The 14471-nt window shown below is 38.6% G+C and overlaps 2 protein-coding genes across 2 annotated transcripts; one reads left to right on the top strand and one right to left on the bottom strand.

Moving 5' to 3' along the window:
* Positions 1–2700: 2700 nt before the first annotated feature.
* On the top strand, positions 2701–4564 carry LOC307147756 (CUB and zona pellucida-like domain-containing protein 1). Its single transcript, XM_079852702.1, has 5 exons — positions 2701–2725; positions 2919–3094; positions 3219–3610; positions 3830–4074; positions 4498–4564. Exons 2-5 carry the CDS (start codon positions 2945–2947, stop codon positions 4545–4547), a joined length of 837 nt encoding a protein of 278 aa, XP_079708828.1. The 5' UTR covers positions 2701–2725; positions 2919–2944; the 3' UTR covers positions 4548–4564.
* A 5036-nt stretch (positions 4565–9600) lies between these two features.
* ikzf5 (IKAROS family zinc finger 5) lies at positions 9601–14319 on the bottom strand. The gene is made up of 4 exons (XM_079853251.1): positions 13971–14319; positions 13415–13597; positions 11625–11798; positions 9601–11526 (listed from the first exon to the last, which is right to left on the bottom strand). The coding sequence occupies exons 2-4, from the start codon at positions 13545–13547 to the stop codon at positions 10577–10579; spliced, it is 1257 nt and encodes a 418-aa protein (XP_079709377.1). The 5' UTR covers positions 13548–13597; positions 13971–14319; the 3' UTR covers positions 9601–10576.
* Between the last annotated feature and the right edge of the window lie 152 nt (positions 14320–14471).

Genomic DNA, 14471 nt, shown 5'->3' with positions numbered 1-14471 from the left:
AAAAAAATTATCGTAAAGTTATCATACATACACACACTCGAGTCAGCATATGATTATCGTGTTTATATTGTTTCACGTTTATGTTGAGAAAAACATTAATATCCACATGCAGGGGCGCCGCCAGCAACTTATGCTCGAGTGAGAAAACGCGCTGCGCTGACAGACATTTCAGAGACACAAAGATAAGTGTTCTAAGTTTGTAACACAGCACTTTGCGTTTTCTGTTCTTAAGCATGTCTCCCTCAACGAAACTTGAATGTCTCAAAATCATTTTGCTTTCAGATATAAGTTATCATCTCGGATCACGTGGCTTCCAGCTGCGCTTACCTGCAGTCGTGAATGCAGTGATGGACAGCTGTAGCTGTCTTTCCTTCGACTGGTGTTTGGATTTCATGTGATTTCTCATTGTGGTGATGATATTATAGCTCAGATTCATTAATTCATTTGATACAAAGTAACTCGATTTTGTAAGATCATTTAGTCAAGATCATTTTCATCATTTTCAAGTAGCCTAGCCTAATTCCAAACTTCGCGAGGCAGACGGCAACATTAAGTGATCAAATGCAAACAACTTGTTAACACGCTTCACAGCGCCACCCAGTTTATTTAATTATAACTGCAAGTTAGTGCTTGGGATTTATAATGGATTCACTGCATTTACGGCCAGGAAAGCAACGTAGGCTAGTAAAATTCGAATAGTATTTTATTTTTCGTTATAATAATTACAGATCGAATATTCGAAAATTCAGAATTCAGATGGAGGGAGAGGAGTAAATGGATGAGGGAGAGGAGTTGATAGATAAGGGAGATTAGTAGTTGATGGAGAGAGAGGAGTAGATGGATAAGGGAGATGAGTAGTTGATGTAGATGAGAAGATGGTGGAGGAAGAGAAGTAGATGATGGAGGGAGAGGAGTAGATGGAGGAGGGAGAGGAGTAGTTGATGGAGGGAGAGGAGTAGATGGATAAGGGAGATGAGTAGTTGATGTAGAGGAGAAGATGGTGGAGGAAGAGAAGTAGATGATGGAGGGAGAGAAGTAGATGGAGGAGGGAGAGGAGTAGTTGATGGAGGGAGAGGAGTAGATGGAGTAGGGAGAGGAGTAGTTGATGGAGGGAGAGGAGTAGATGGAGGAGGGAGATGAATAGTTGATTTAGAGGAGAAGATGGTGGAGGAAGAGAAATAGGCTAGATGATGGAGGGAGAGGAGTAGATGGAGGACGGAGAAGAGTAGTTGATGGAGGGAGAGGAGTAGTTGATGGAAGGAGAGGAGTAGATGGAGGAGGGAGAGGAGTAGATGGATAAGGGAGATGAGTAGTTGATGGAGGGAGAGGAGTAGATGATGGAGGGAGAGGAGTAGTTGATGGAAGGAGAGGAGTAGATGGAGGAGGGAGAGGAGTAGTTGATGGAGGGAGAGGAGTAGATGATGGAGGGAGAGGAGTAGTTGATGGAGGGAGAGGAGTAGATGGAGGAGGGAGATGAGTAGTTGATGGAGGGAGAGGAGTAGATGATGGAGGGAGAGGAGTAGTTGATGGAGGGAGAGGAGTAGATGGAGGAGGGAGAGGAGTAGTTGATGGAAGGAGAGGAGTAGATGGAGGAGGGAGAGGAGTAGTTGATGGAGGGAGAGGAGTAGTTGATGGAGGGAGAGGAGTAGTTGATGGAGGGAGAGGAGTAGATGATGGAGGGAGAGGAGTAGATGATGGAAGGAGAGGAGTAGATGGAGGAGGGAGAGGAGTAGTTGATGGAGGGAGAGGAGTAGTTGATGGAGGGAGAGGAGTAGTTGATGGAAGGAGAGGAGTAGATGGAGGAGGGAGAGGAGTAGTTGATGGAGGGAGAGGAGTAGTTGATGGAGGGAGAGGAGTAGTTGATGGAGGGAGAGGAGTAGATGGAGGAGGGAGAGGAGTAGATGGATCAGGACAAGATGGATCAAGAATGTGTGCCGGATTGTGTGGATCGCCCGTGACTGACTGTATTCGTCGTGCGACTGCATGCACTGAAAAGTTTATATATATATATAGGCCTATATATACATACATATTTGCATTTTTCAATACTTTTGAGCTGCTGTTGTTGAAAACTACTATATTTAGGGTTTGGAACATTGGGGCATGCTGTCCCGTTTTTGGCATGCTGTGTGTAAGCATTTGTAAATAAGGCAAGAAAGATCATGATTTTGGTATTGAGTAAGCTTAAAGAAAATTGTAACATTTTAGAAGCGTGTTAATTGACTGCATATTGTGTGAAAAACATGAATTGTTTCAATGTTATAGTCACAACAGGCAGATGTTGTGCTTAATTGTGTTTAGAGTTTTGAAAATGACTACAGATTGGACAAAAGGATGTTAGCAATTGCAAAAAACTGTAGGATAAACTGATTCGTTTGAATGAATCAGACTTTTCAATGCCACGGAGATAGCAGTTTAGAACAAACCGATTCCCTATAGGATGAATCAAACTTTCCAAATGAAAGAAGGAAGACCAAACTGATGATTTACAAAAATAAATCTGACTTGCCATGGCTACATACGAGACGAGACCCGACAGTGAGGTTGTTTAGAAACAGTAAAGTAACACAAAAGTACATTTAAAACAAGGATCGTTGCGCTACACACTAAGCGTTGCAAACAGTAGCTTGTAGCTTGTTAAAAACAGTTTTGAAAGAAGCTTCTCTTCTCAAATCTATATGTGGTTTCAAGGCCCATTTCACAAGCTCTCTGACTGCAGATAAAGGTTGAATAGCTGTCACATGCATTCCATCCCTTCTCTGACCATATTAGAGTTTTCTCTTCATAAAATTAAATGTGCTTTAAAAACAAATATACACAAGCCAGTTAAAACATGCAGCACATTTGTCTTTCATAAATTTAAATATAAATTAGAAGTGCAAAATTACATTGAGGGGATGAAACTCTTTGCTTTGCAGGTTGTGTGGATTGCTCCTCAGACAACATGGTCATTGTCATTCAACGGTCTTACCTGAACTCACTTGGATACAGTGGAAATGATCTTTATGTGGATGATCATCTTTGCAGACCCAGTATTACCAGTACTGAGGTTGTGTTCAGCTTCTCTCTCGACACATGTGGAACCGCCAAAGAGGTATGATCTACATGAGTGTCAGATCCAGCTTTTAATGCTTGAATTTGCTGTGTCGGATTAGTAAGCATCATTGAGGAGCATGTTTACCACACAACATCACCTGCCCTCTGTCTCTCTCTCCTAGATGATGAACGGTTATGTGTCCTACACCAACAATGTGCGGGCATCTCAGTCTCAGTCGGGTGAGATCACTCGTCAGTCACATTTCCTACTACATGTGGGCTGCCGAATGGAGCCGGACACTATGGTCCAGATATTCTACAAGGCCAGGGAGATCATCAATGCCAACATCACAGGAACGGGACGCTTCAATGCCAGCATAGCCTTCTACACCTCCAGCAGTTTCTACCAACAAATTTATGACTCTCCATATCAAGTGGACCTGAACCAGTATCTGTATGTTCAAGTCAAGCTAAACAGGCCTGACAGCAGCCTGGATCTCTTCCTGGACACCTGTGTAGCATCTCCAAATCCCAATGACTTCAAAGATCGTTCCTATGACCTGCTGCGTAACGGGTGAGACCTTTTCATTTTTAAATGTGACGCCCTCATCATATCGTATGTGACAGTGGAATTAATTGAGATCTAAGACATCATTAAGAATTCTGTTGCTTTTAGTTTAAATATATTATTGTACTCATTTGAACTAATAGTGAAAACATCTCAGTGTGTGACTGTACTGTACTTACTTTCCGAATTCAAATTTTTATCTCAATTTCCCTTCCTCGGTTGTAGATGTCCCAGAGACAACACATATTATTCCTACACCAGCGGTCAGCACTATTATGCTCGGTTCAGATTCCAGGCTTTCAAGTTCCTCCGGACTCATGCCTACGTGTACCTGCAGTGTAAAGTGATCATCTGCCCTGGTAACGATTACAACTCTCGCTGCCGCCAAGGTTGCCGCTACCGTCGCAAGAGATCCCTTGACAGCACCTACCACACCAATACTGTGACGCTGGGGCCAATCAAACTCAAAGGTCAGAGGTCTCTCTGAGTCTCACAGATTTAAAGCAATAATTCACCCAAAAGTGACAATTCTGTCATTATTTACTCACCATCATGTTTTTTCTAACCCATGTTCTGTCACTTTCTCCGTGGAGCACAAAAGGAAAATTCTGAAGAATCTTAGGAACAACTTGAAGATAAACAACATAAGTAGAGTGAATAAAGTCAGAATTGGAAGCTATCCATTTAACTGTATTTTAAAACTGCTTATTCAAAATAATGTTAATTTAAAAAAAAAAAAAAAAAAATTTTTTTTAAACGTTTTAATTAATATTTACAGTTTCCATTCAATATTTTAAATGTTATTAAAATGTTGAGCTAGTACATTTGGATAATTTCCTGTACATCTCTTACTGTCCAAGTTTGAATTATTAGTATTCTACTTTACTGTGCAGGGCAGAGACGTGTTTTCAGACAACGTGAGAAGATTGAGGCAGAAGAGTGATTTGATCATCATCAGCATTTCTATTTCTCATCTGTAACATTAATCAAATCATATTATCATTCCTAAGCAAATTGATTTGAATGCAATTTTCTTTTATTCATTAAAGCAATCCTTCTTCAGATGCACTTCTTTGTCTATTTCAGTGGAATTTAATATATATTTATTTTTTTATTATTATTTTGCCATCATTGAACCAAGCAAGTCACTTATAAATACTAATAGGATTCTTACAATTGCTGCCTGTCAAGAGAATGTGTGTAATATATATATATATATTAATAACTATTAATCAAAGCAAAACATTTTGCATTGCATTAAAAAATAATATGGAAAATAATATGGTGAAATGGATGCAGGGATGACATAAAGCTACAGAGAGAGAAACAAAAAACTAAACCAAAATACTGGCTATATTCATAATGGACACCATAATCATATCTCTTATCTAAATTTAATGGAGTGTCATGTTTTATCCCAGGGATGAAGAAGGTGGGCAAAGTAGTCTCATATATATAACTTGATTTATTTACATGGAAAACTTAGACAATGCAATAACAAGAACGCAAACAAAGCAGTGTACAAACAATACCGGACAATGACCGTGAGAAACAGAGGAACTTAAATACACAAGGTGACAAACTTAATTACAAACAGGTGTTTTCGTTAAAGGGGTGGTATAATGCCCCATTTTACAATATGGAAAATAAGTCTCTGTTATCCCCAGAGTGTGTATGTGAAGTTTTAGCTCAAAATACCTCACAGATCATTTTGTACAGCATGTTAAAGTTGTCCCTTTTTGAGGGTCAGTAAAAAAGCTTTGTTTCGTGTGTGTCCCTTTAAATGCAAATGAGCTGCTGCTCCCGGAACAGAGGGCGGAGCTTCAACAGCTCCTGTGTGTGTGTGTGTGTGTGTGTGTGTGTGTGTGTGTGTGTGTGTGTGTGTGTGTGTGTGTGTGTGTGTGTGTGTGTGTGTGTGTGTGTTTCTGGGACGTTTCTGAATGGTTAGTTCATGAATTTATGTTGCTGATGTGGAGTTAACTATCTTCAAGTCATTGATTAGGATATTCTGTCATGATAATCTATAAAATCGCTTGTGTGGGAACTGTTGTAAGAAACATACAGAGTGACATGCTATTGCATTTGTACTTTTCACATGCAATACAGTATGTATTGCATGTGAAAAGACGGATGCGACAGTTTGAGCAGACTCACAAATGTGCTCGACTACAACAACTCTTCCTCTTCTCAACATGGACTGCTGTTCCCGGGATGGGGTTTCTGTAAATTCTAGGGTTGTTGATATCACTAACCCGGGAGGAATGTTGTGTAGTCCCTACCAGCCGTTTGTTGTAGTCCTTAAAAAACGATTTCTTTAAAAGCAAATATCTTCCTTTGCTTTGAACTTTGAGCGTTGTAACTTTGCAGATGTTGTTTACGATCAAACAGCAACATTACACACTAACTAAAGTTAGAAAAGTGAAATCATAATCAACCACCCCTTTAAATTAATATCTATGACAACTGATAGTGGCTGGAAACTAGAACAAAGGAAACCGGAAACTGAAGAGAAACAAACTAAAAGTCAATGAAAATTAAATGAATACTAACTAAACACGATAGTTTGTTTGTAATTTAGACAAGGAATCAGTAAAATTATTTAAGTCAGAGCAAAAGGATCTGTGGTTATAATATTTCCATTACAAGAACAGGATTTTAACAGCATTGTCCAATAGGACACAACGCGTGTTACAAAATGGCAACAAGACCCTTTCTTCTTTGATATCACTTTCGGTTATTGAAAGAGGTAAAATTACTATTTTACAATTTGATTTAATGCCAATTCCTCTGAATTTCTTCTTCAGACTGTTGACTTCATACCGTCTGAACAAGCCCGACATAGATCCTCACCATATATAAGCACCTCTTCAGCGGACCGTATCTCAAGCTGACCAAAAAGTTTGAGAACCACTGCTCTAAATCAAGTGGTGGATGAAGAAATTACAGTTAAACATTTTACAAAGCAAAACAAAATGTGCATGGAGTCTGTTTGATGAAAGAGGAAAGTGACTTAATTTGTGTTTTAGTTCAAATGTAAAGTTACAAATGGGTTTCTGATTTAGGGGGTAGAAAACATGTTCAATATAAAAAAACAACAGAAAAATGTAAAAGTAAAAATGTAAAAAATATATATATATAATTAAAAAAATAATATTTCAGTAAAAAATTGTTTCTGTAAATTACTACCAGCAACAACTTGATGCCAGAGGCTGCAATTTATTTCTTACATTATGTCTTTAATTATATCTATTTCTATAATCTGTGTTTCATTTTGGCCTAATTTATTATAGCTTATAATTTCATAAATGCAGTGTTTTAAATTATTTATTTATTTGCAGCATTGCTTATTTATAATTTTGAATAGACTTTGGTTAGCTAAATTCCGTAAACCTCATTTGCTCATTTGACCCCCAAAGTTCATAGACTTCCTCATTTTGTGATATTTATGTTAGCCAATCTTGCACTGTGGGCAATGATGTGGATCATGTGCAATTTACTGAATCTGCTTTGTGGTTGCTCTGACTCTACTACTTTATTCCCCCAGAAAGTTTTAACTGTAACTATAAAGCTGTCACATGGTTCTGCAGAACCAAATTCTGGTCTGAAACTGCTGGGACCATACTGAGGCTCTGCAGAATCAGTAGCTATATGATACAATAAGCATCTACCCAACAGTATTCCTGAAAAAATTGTAAATAAGAAAATAGACTACACTATCTTCTTACTGAATAAATCGTTTTGTTGAATCATAACAGTTCAACTGGATAAAAAAAAAAGAAAAAAAATATTTTACAAAATATAGGCCTACTTGGCCTTCACACGCTGACCTCCGTTGCAAATTGCATCTGCATTTCTAACATTGTCAAAGTCCAATCTTTACACTTCAAATGTGGCTTAATGAAAGGTTACTGCAATTGCGGAGACAGGATACTATTCTCATCAGTGTGAGAGCGCATGTGCGAAAGGACACAAGTGGCATCTATGGGTTTTTTACCTGTAAGAATAGATAGAGAACATCTCATTAACTTGGTAAGCTGATGAAGAGTGCAAATTGACTCTTTAATACAAGACATTAAAGCAATCAATCCATGCCAAAAAGATATGAATTGCTTGAGGGTCTTGGTTGTTGGCCCAAATGGCTCAAGAAAATCAAGTTTCATAAACTGTTAACAATGCCTTCAAATGATGGATAACAAGCAGTGAAGAGTGACAGAATTGGTGGTAAAAGTGTCAAAGTTCACATCCCATTTCTATTGTATGTTTTCGTTACGGTGTGATTAGAGAAGACTAGCTAAATATTTATTTTGCAGTTTTATTTATAACATAATCCCTGTGCATTTTTTGAAAATAGCTTTACAAAAACAAAACCATTATCCTCAGATGATACATGCTAAGGAGCCAACACTCTCTGATAAGGTCTATATTGTACATTTTAGCAGCTGATAGAATCCAACTCACAGATGAAAGTGTTTTGGAAAAAAATAAGAGATATTTGTTAGAAAGTCAAAAGTCTAAGACTTTGGTTGCTCTTTCATCAACAGTCTAAATACTTACATCAAAAGCAAGTTTACCAGTGATAATACATTCATTCAAACATCATCTTGAAATAAACCCAGCTTTAGCAGTTTAGAGACAATTACATTATAGCCCATATGCATTTAACATAGCCTATTGCTCGAGCATTTAAGATGTTGCATTTCCTTGGAGGTAATTTAATCATCTTAAGCAGATTTATAGTAAATGTACAAGACAAAAAAGACACCGTGGAAACATTTCAAATGAATGAAATTTCATTTTAGAAAGCAGATTAATATGAAACTTTATCCCCAAGTTTCACAGACAAGGCTTAAGCTTGTCAAACTAGAGTGCATGTTTGAGCTGTTTTAACTGAAAGAATTTTGCACTGAAATATCTTATAACATGTCACAGCTATTCGTTTGCCTCAAGATGCGTGTGACAAGTGTTTTTTCTCCCCCTACGTTTATAAAAGCTACTTAAATGTCCTAATTGAACTAAGACCTAATCCTTGCCAAAAAGAAATACATAAAATAAATCAGAATATACAAACCTGATTTTGCAGCATTGCCCCGGTCATTGTCATGAAAAACGTGGATCAAGCATGTTCATTGGTGAAAACAAATTTACGGAGGATCTTCTACAGCAAAAATATCAGCGAAAAGGTAAACTATGATATTTAAATAAGCCCCAGGCTCCATATCCTGCTGCTGACTTGAACATTGAGTTTAAATTTGAGTTTGACCTTCTAAATGATTTGTTCTTAGATGGAATGGTGCAGTATTACAGTGGGTGTTCCATGTCTTTCCAGTGAAGAACTATGGACCTTTCAGCTAATCAGTCATAATTCATGTGAAGGAGAAACTTGTTTCATCCTTACTGTATACATTGTAGACCACCTGATCTCACCTGATCTCCTTTGCCGAACCACTTGGAGAGCACGATCAAGTCACGCCCTAAAACTCCCCAAGTCCAGCACCAAATGCTTGGGGAGGGGTTTTCTTCATTCGGCTGTAACAACTTGGAACTGCCTCCCCTGTACTGAAATCACCTCAAAGAATGTTCAGGCCTTCAAGAAGAGACTAAACAAACACCTCCTTAGCAAAAAACTGTAATCTCCTGATGCTCAATGACACTTATCTTATATATCTAGTTCTGAGTAGCTGCAGATCATGATAGGCTCTCGGAACATGAACTGTTAAAGCCTGTATCTGCTTAAGCTTAATAAAAAATAAAAAATAAATAAAAAGACATAGGTTTTTATAATTCGTTTTTCTTTATACACATACAGTTTTAAATGAGAGATTTAATCTATGATTAAAGAATTTCTATTTCTTTACATTTTCTGGTGGATCCAAGAGTCAAGAGACTTTTCAAGGTTTATTAGCAGGAAGATATTTAGGCAACTTACCAGATGTGGACCAGACAGAAATGCAAGGCCTACCTTTTTGGTTTTGAGAATGAAATGACAGAACGAACAATCATTGAAGCACACGTCGCATAAGTCAGGTTTATTGACATTCAACATCAAATCCACCAAAACATGTTATTCAATACTTTTCTGATAATTTAGTTCATTATGCAGATATGAAATGTTTAAATAGTAGCACCACAGACATTTCCAAAAACATTACAAATAACATCTACAGCATGGCACAGGTGGTAGCGATGAGGGCGAGAGAATGAAAGAGAGAACAGTGTGCCCACACTGCTCAAACACAATCATTAACACTGCTTTACAAAACCAGTGTATACAGCCATGTGCTATGGTGCTAAGTAAGAAGACCTCGGGTCACTAAAATGATCAATTTGAACAACAATCCTACAGGACACTATTTCTCACTGCTAAACAGCCAGGTTACTGTGCTATATTATATATTTTCATTTTCAATCTCAACCTTGTTGATCTAAGTTAAGCCTAAATAATGTAGCTCTCTCAACCAATAAGCAAGTAATAATTTGTGATAATTTATCATAAATTAGAGGAAAGAAATATTAAATGTGGCAATGTCAAGTTAGAACATTTAAACTAAAGCGTAAGAATATCCATAACATTTACTGTCGTTCATGTCAATGAATTCCAAATGTAAAAATAATAATAATAATAATACAAAAAATGTAACTTTCAGAAAATAACTGTAGGCACTGATTACTGAACTCTGGCACTTATAAAAGAGAGCTGAGGCAAAATCTGCGTTCTGAATGATTGTAAAGTTGGGAAAATGGGATGGTAGTTTTTGATGTGAGAACACCATTAGCATCCACATTTCTTGCCTTTTCAAAGACCAAAAAATGTACACTCTAAATGTGGCTTACTGACTTCTTCATAACATACCAATAACAGTTCCAATAAAATAGTTACAAGGCAGAGTCACCCAATTTTGTCTTTGGAATGTTACAGATACTATAATTGTATTATTGTTATGTAAAACAGGGCAAAGTAACACCCATGTGTCCTTATTTGTGCTGGCCTCTTGCAAAGTGACAGGCAAAGTCATAGCTGTTTCTGCATCTGTGTCCGCATATGTTACACTGAAAAGGGTTCTCGTAACCATGGCAACCCATGTGGATGGTGTAGAGGATGTTGTCGGGGAAATATATGTGACAGTGGGGGCAATGGTGGAGCATCTGGGGGTCCTGTACTGGTGTGGGCGTCCCTGGCTGGCTGTTGGTACCGCTGGGAGTGCTGGTTCTCTCGCTGCAGGGTCCCACCCCTGGGCTACAGCCACTGTGCGCCGCCGGTCTGGGCTCGGGGGTGATGGGAGAAGAAGCTTGAGCCGCGCTGACAGAGACGGCAGCGGGTGCCATCACAGGCTGCTGGACGAGGAATGTGGGTTTCTCGTCGGGTAGAGATTCTGCTCCGGGAGATACCGGTGCACCTTGGGCTTCAGACGGGATGCTGGCAAGCTGACCGGCCAAAGTCGAAAGCTGGTTCAGCGGGTTGTCCAAGACCATGTCCTGGTCCTCCCTAGAGCCACTTCCAATTGCTCCACCAATTTGCGCATCCTTTCCTAGACTGTTAAAGGCCTCCTGATGGAGGTGGGCGTGAGGAGGCAGATCATGGCCGAAGTCAGCCAAGTGGTGCTGCTCTGAGTTGGGCTTTTGCAATACCATGGATGGCGGGCTGAGGTTGATGAGCAGCCGGCGGCCGTAACCCAGAGAGTTTCCTCTCTTCTGGAGGACACTGAGCATTTTTCGGTGTGAGATAGCAGAGCGCGCGCCCTTCATGGGAAGGAGTTTGTGTCTTCGACGCCGGTGATGAGAAAGGTTACTGCGATCGCTGCAGCGGAAAGAGCACAGCTCACATTTGTAGGGCTTCTCACCCGTGTGAGAGCGCATGTGCGCCTCCAGGTGGCGCTCGTACGCTGAGGCGAAAGGACACAAGTGGCATCTATGGGGTTTTTCACCTGGAGGAAGAGATAGAGAACATCTCAACATGTACTTGGTAAGCTGATGAAAAGACCAAAGAGTGCAACTAAAGTTAAAGATCAGGTTTCAGTCTTACCTGTGTGGATGCGAATGTGTTCGATTAACCTTGCAGTGCCTCTAGTGGCGTAGTTGCAATAGCGGCACTTGAGTTTGCCATCATATGTTCTCTCAAAGCCATCCACTAACATCCCTGAACTATCCTCTAAGGACATGTCCACTGCTGGGTGCTCCAGGCCATTCTGGCCAAGTTCTTTAAGGTAAGAAAAGGAACAGAAAATAACTAAGATCAAGACATGGGACACATGAAGATATATATTAAGTTATATTAGAGTTTTGCATTCAGCACACTGGAATCAGCATGCACTTTCCACAAATAAGGTACACTTTTTTTAAGAATTAGAGGCATGAATCCAAATGTTGAGAAAAATGTTGGACATGTTAATCTATAATAAAATAACCTAAAGGTAAAATATGGAACTTTTTTATTTATTTTAATTTTAATAAATTGTTCACAATAGATAAGGCTTTACAATGAACTCTGTTAGAGAGCTACACATGGCAATTTATCTGTTCAATAAAATGCCTTACTTGTTGAGTAAAAAAACACCATCCCCACTTCACTTTTACAACATTTCAAATCCCTCAGTTCTCGCCATCTCCAAAAAGCCAAACCAATGTGGATTCTTGTTTTAATACAAGATCTGTAACTGTCAGCAGATTCTATTCTGCATTTTTTGGAAAGGGGTGATTCGAGATTTAGCCTGCCCCATGTTATCCTTTTCTCGCTCGTTGTGAAAACTAACCTATCTATGCCTCTCCCACACCATGTACAAAGTAGCTGGAGAAACTTTTCTCTATCTACGGATATGACACTCACGGCGAGTGACGTATGTATGCAATTTCACGTGAAAACCACCCTGCCCTTACCACAGTGAATCAGAGTAAGACAAAAACACGTTTTGGAAGAAGGACTGATGATGTATTGACAAATTATTACAATTTTGTTAATTTCGAACAAAAAAATAATTAAATAAAAATAATAAATAAATATTTCAATACTTAAAATAAATAAATAACTTTAAAAGTTTATAAATAACTACAAACCAACATTTGGTCTCAAACTAGCACCTACCGAATGACAGCTTAAAGGGTTACTTCACCCAAAATTTGTAATTCTGTCATTATTTACTCATCCTCATGTCGTTCCAAACTTGTAAGACTTTCGTTCATCTTCAGAACACAAATGAAGATATTTCTCATAAAATCTGAGAGCTTTCTGTCCGCCCATTGACAGCTTCGCAAGTGACACTTTGATGCTTCAAATAGTTCATAAGGGATTGTAAAACTAATCCACATGAATTGAGCGGTTTAGTCCAAATTTTCTGAAGAGACACAATCGCTTTATGATGAACAAATTCAATTTACACATCAGTTGTGGTAAATGGAAGCTCAAACATGTTCGCTTGACATGCCAGACCCAGTGAGGTTCATTCTTGTGTTACGAAGCACGTTTGAGCTTCTGTTTATGTTTGCTGGTAACGGTAAATGTTTTTCTGTGAATAAAAGCCTAAATTCAATCTTTTATCGAAAAATATAAAGCGATCGAGTCTCTTCATGAAATTTGGAATAACCCGTTCAATTCATATGGATTAGTTTTTACAATTTCTTTATGAACTTGAAGAGGTCAAGTTTCAGTTGCGTAGCTGTCAATGGAGGGACAGAAATCTCTCAGATTTCATCAAAAATTGTTGTCTGAAGATGAACGAAAGTCTAAAGACATAAGGATGAGTAATGACAGAATTTTCTTTTTTGGAACATATTTAGTCAAGTCTAAAACAACACACTGGAAGGCCCTCTAAGCATTACCTCCTTGCAGATCCTCACTGTCTTTCCCTCCGATGACAGAGCCAGATATCATGTTGACATGTTGGGTCTGTTGACTCAGGTACTCCTGAAAGTCCTTCACAAAATCCAGAGGTTCTGGCTTCTCCTCGCCCATTGAAAGATCTACACCGTCGTCCTCTGTTGTCTTAAACTAAACCAAACAGGCTGTGAATAAAATACAACCAGAAGATCTTACATATGTAAATTTAATAAACGTATTATATACCTAACATGATACTGACCTTAAACAGAAACAAAATAAAAGTTTACAAGCAATTTGTAAAGTGTGAATCCAGTCGATTCTTCTACAATAACATGCAACCACAGACCAACGGGTGCGGTAAACATATGACATATCTTAAGCTCATAAGTTATAGTGGAGCTTGAGACAATTGTACTAATCAGTTGTATTAGTCTGGCTGTTATCCAGTTGACAAGGTAACATGCGTTGCTATGATAGCGAGTGAACATTGACGTTGCTAAGCATTCCCAACATTAACGTTATCTTTAAAAAAACAAAACAATTAACAACAGTTACCTTCTCAAAGACGTCAGAGGAATTAAAACCACACTCAGTTGTTGAATGTATTGACTGTCGACCCGTTCTTTAAGGGGATATTAGAAAAATGGGAGTAAATAAAGCTTCATGTTGAAGCTGGACAGCTAACGTCAACGAGTTAGCACGACTGATTCAGTTGAAAACAGATTTTAAACGAGCTTTACATTTGACCAGCAGTTAGATCGACGTATTTGAAACATACTCAGTGTGTCCATTAGGACTGTGTCATTAGTAAACAGACAGTAAAAACTGGTGTTTGGTGGCCTAAATGATGCTCCGCGACATCAAAACAAAAGAAAACGAAGGGGTGAAAGTTCAAACAGGAGGTGCGCTGCTGAAATGATTCCGACTTCGCTCCGATAAATGAACATTTAGTTCCTGTGTGTCATTGTGAGTATACGGGACTTTTGCAGAGCAAACCAGACTTTTAAAAATGAATGTATCCTAACACAGTATCCTAAAATGTGCGAATACAGTATT

This window comes from Squalius cephalus (genome assembly GCF_949319135.1).
Source record: "Squalius cephalus genome assembly, chromosome: 20".
Lineage (NCBI taxonomy): Eukaryota > Metazoa > Chordata > Actinopteri > Cypriniformes > Leuciscidae > Squalius > Squalius cephalus.
The sequence above is the reverse complement of the archived record's forward strand: the minus strand, read 5'-3'. Positions and strand labels throughout refer to the sequence as shown.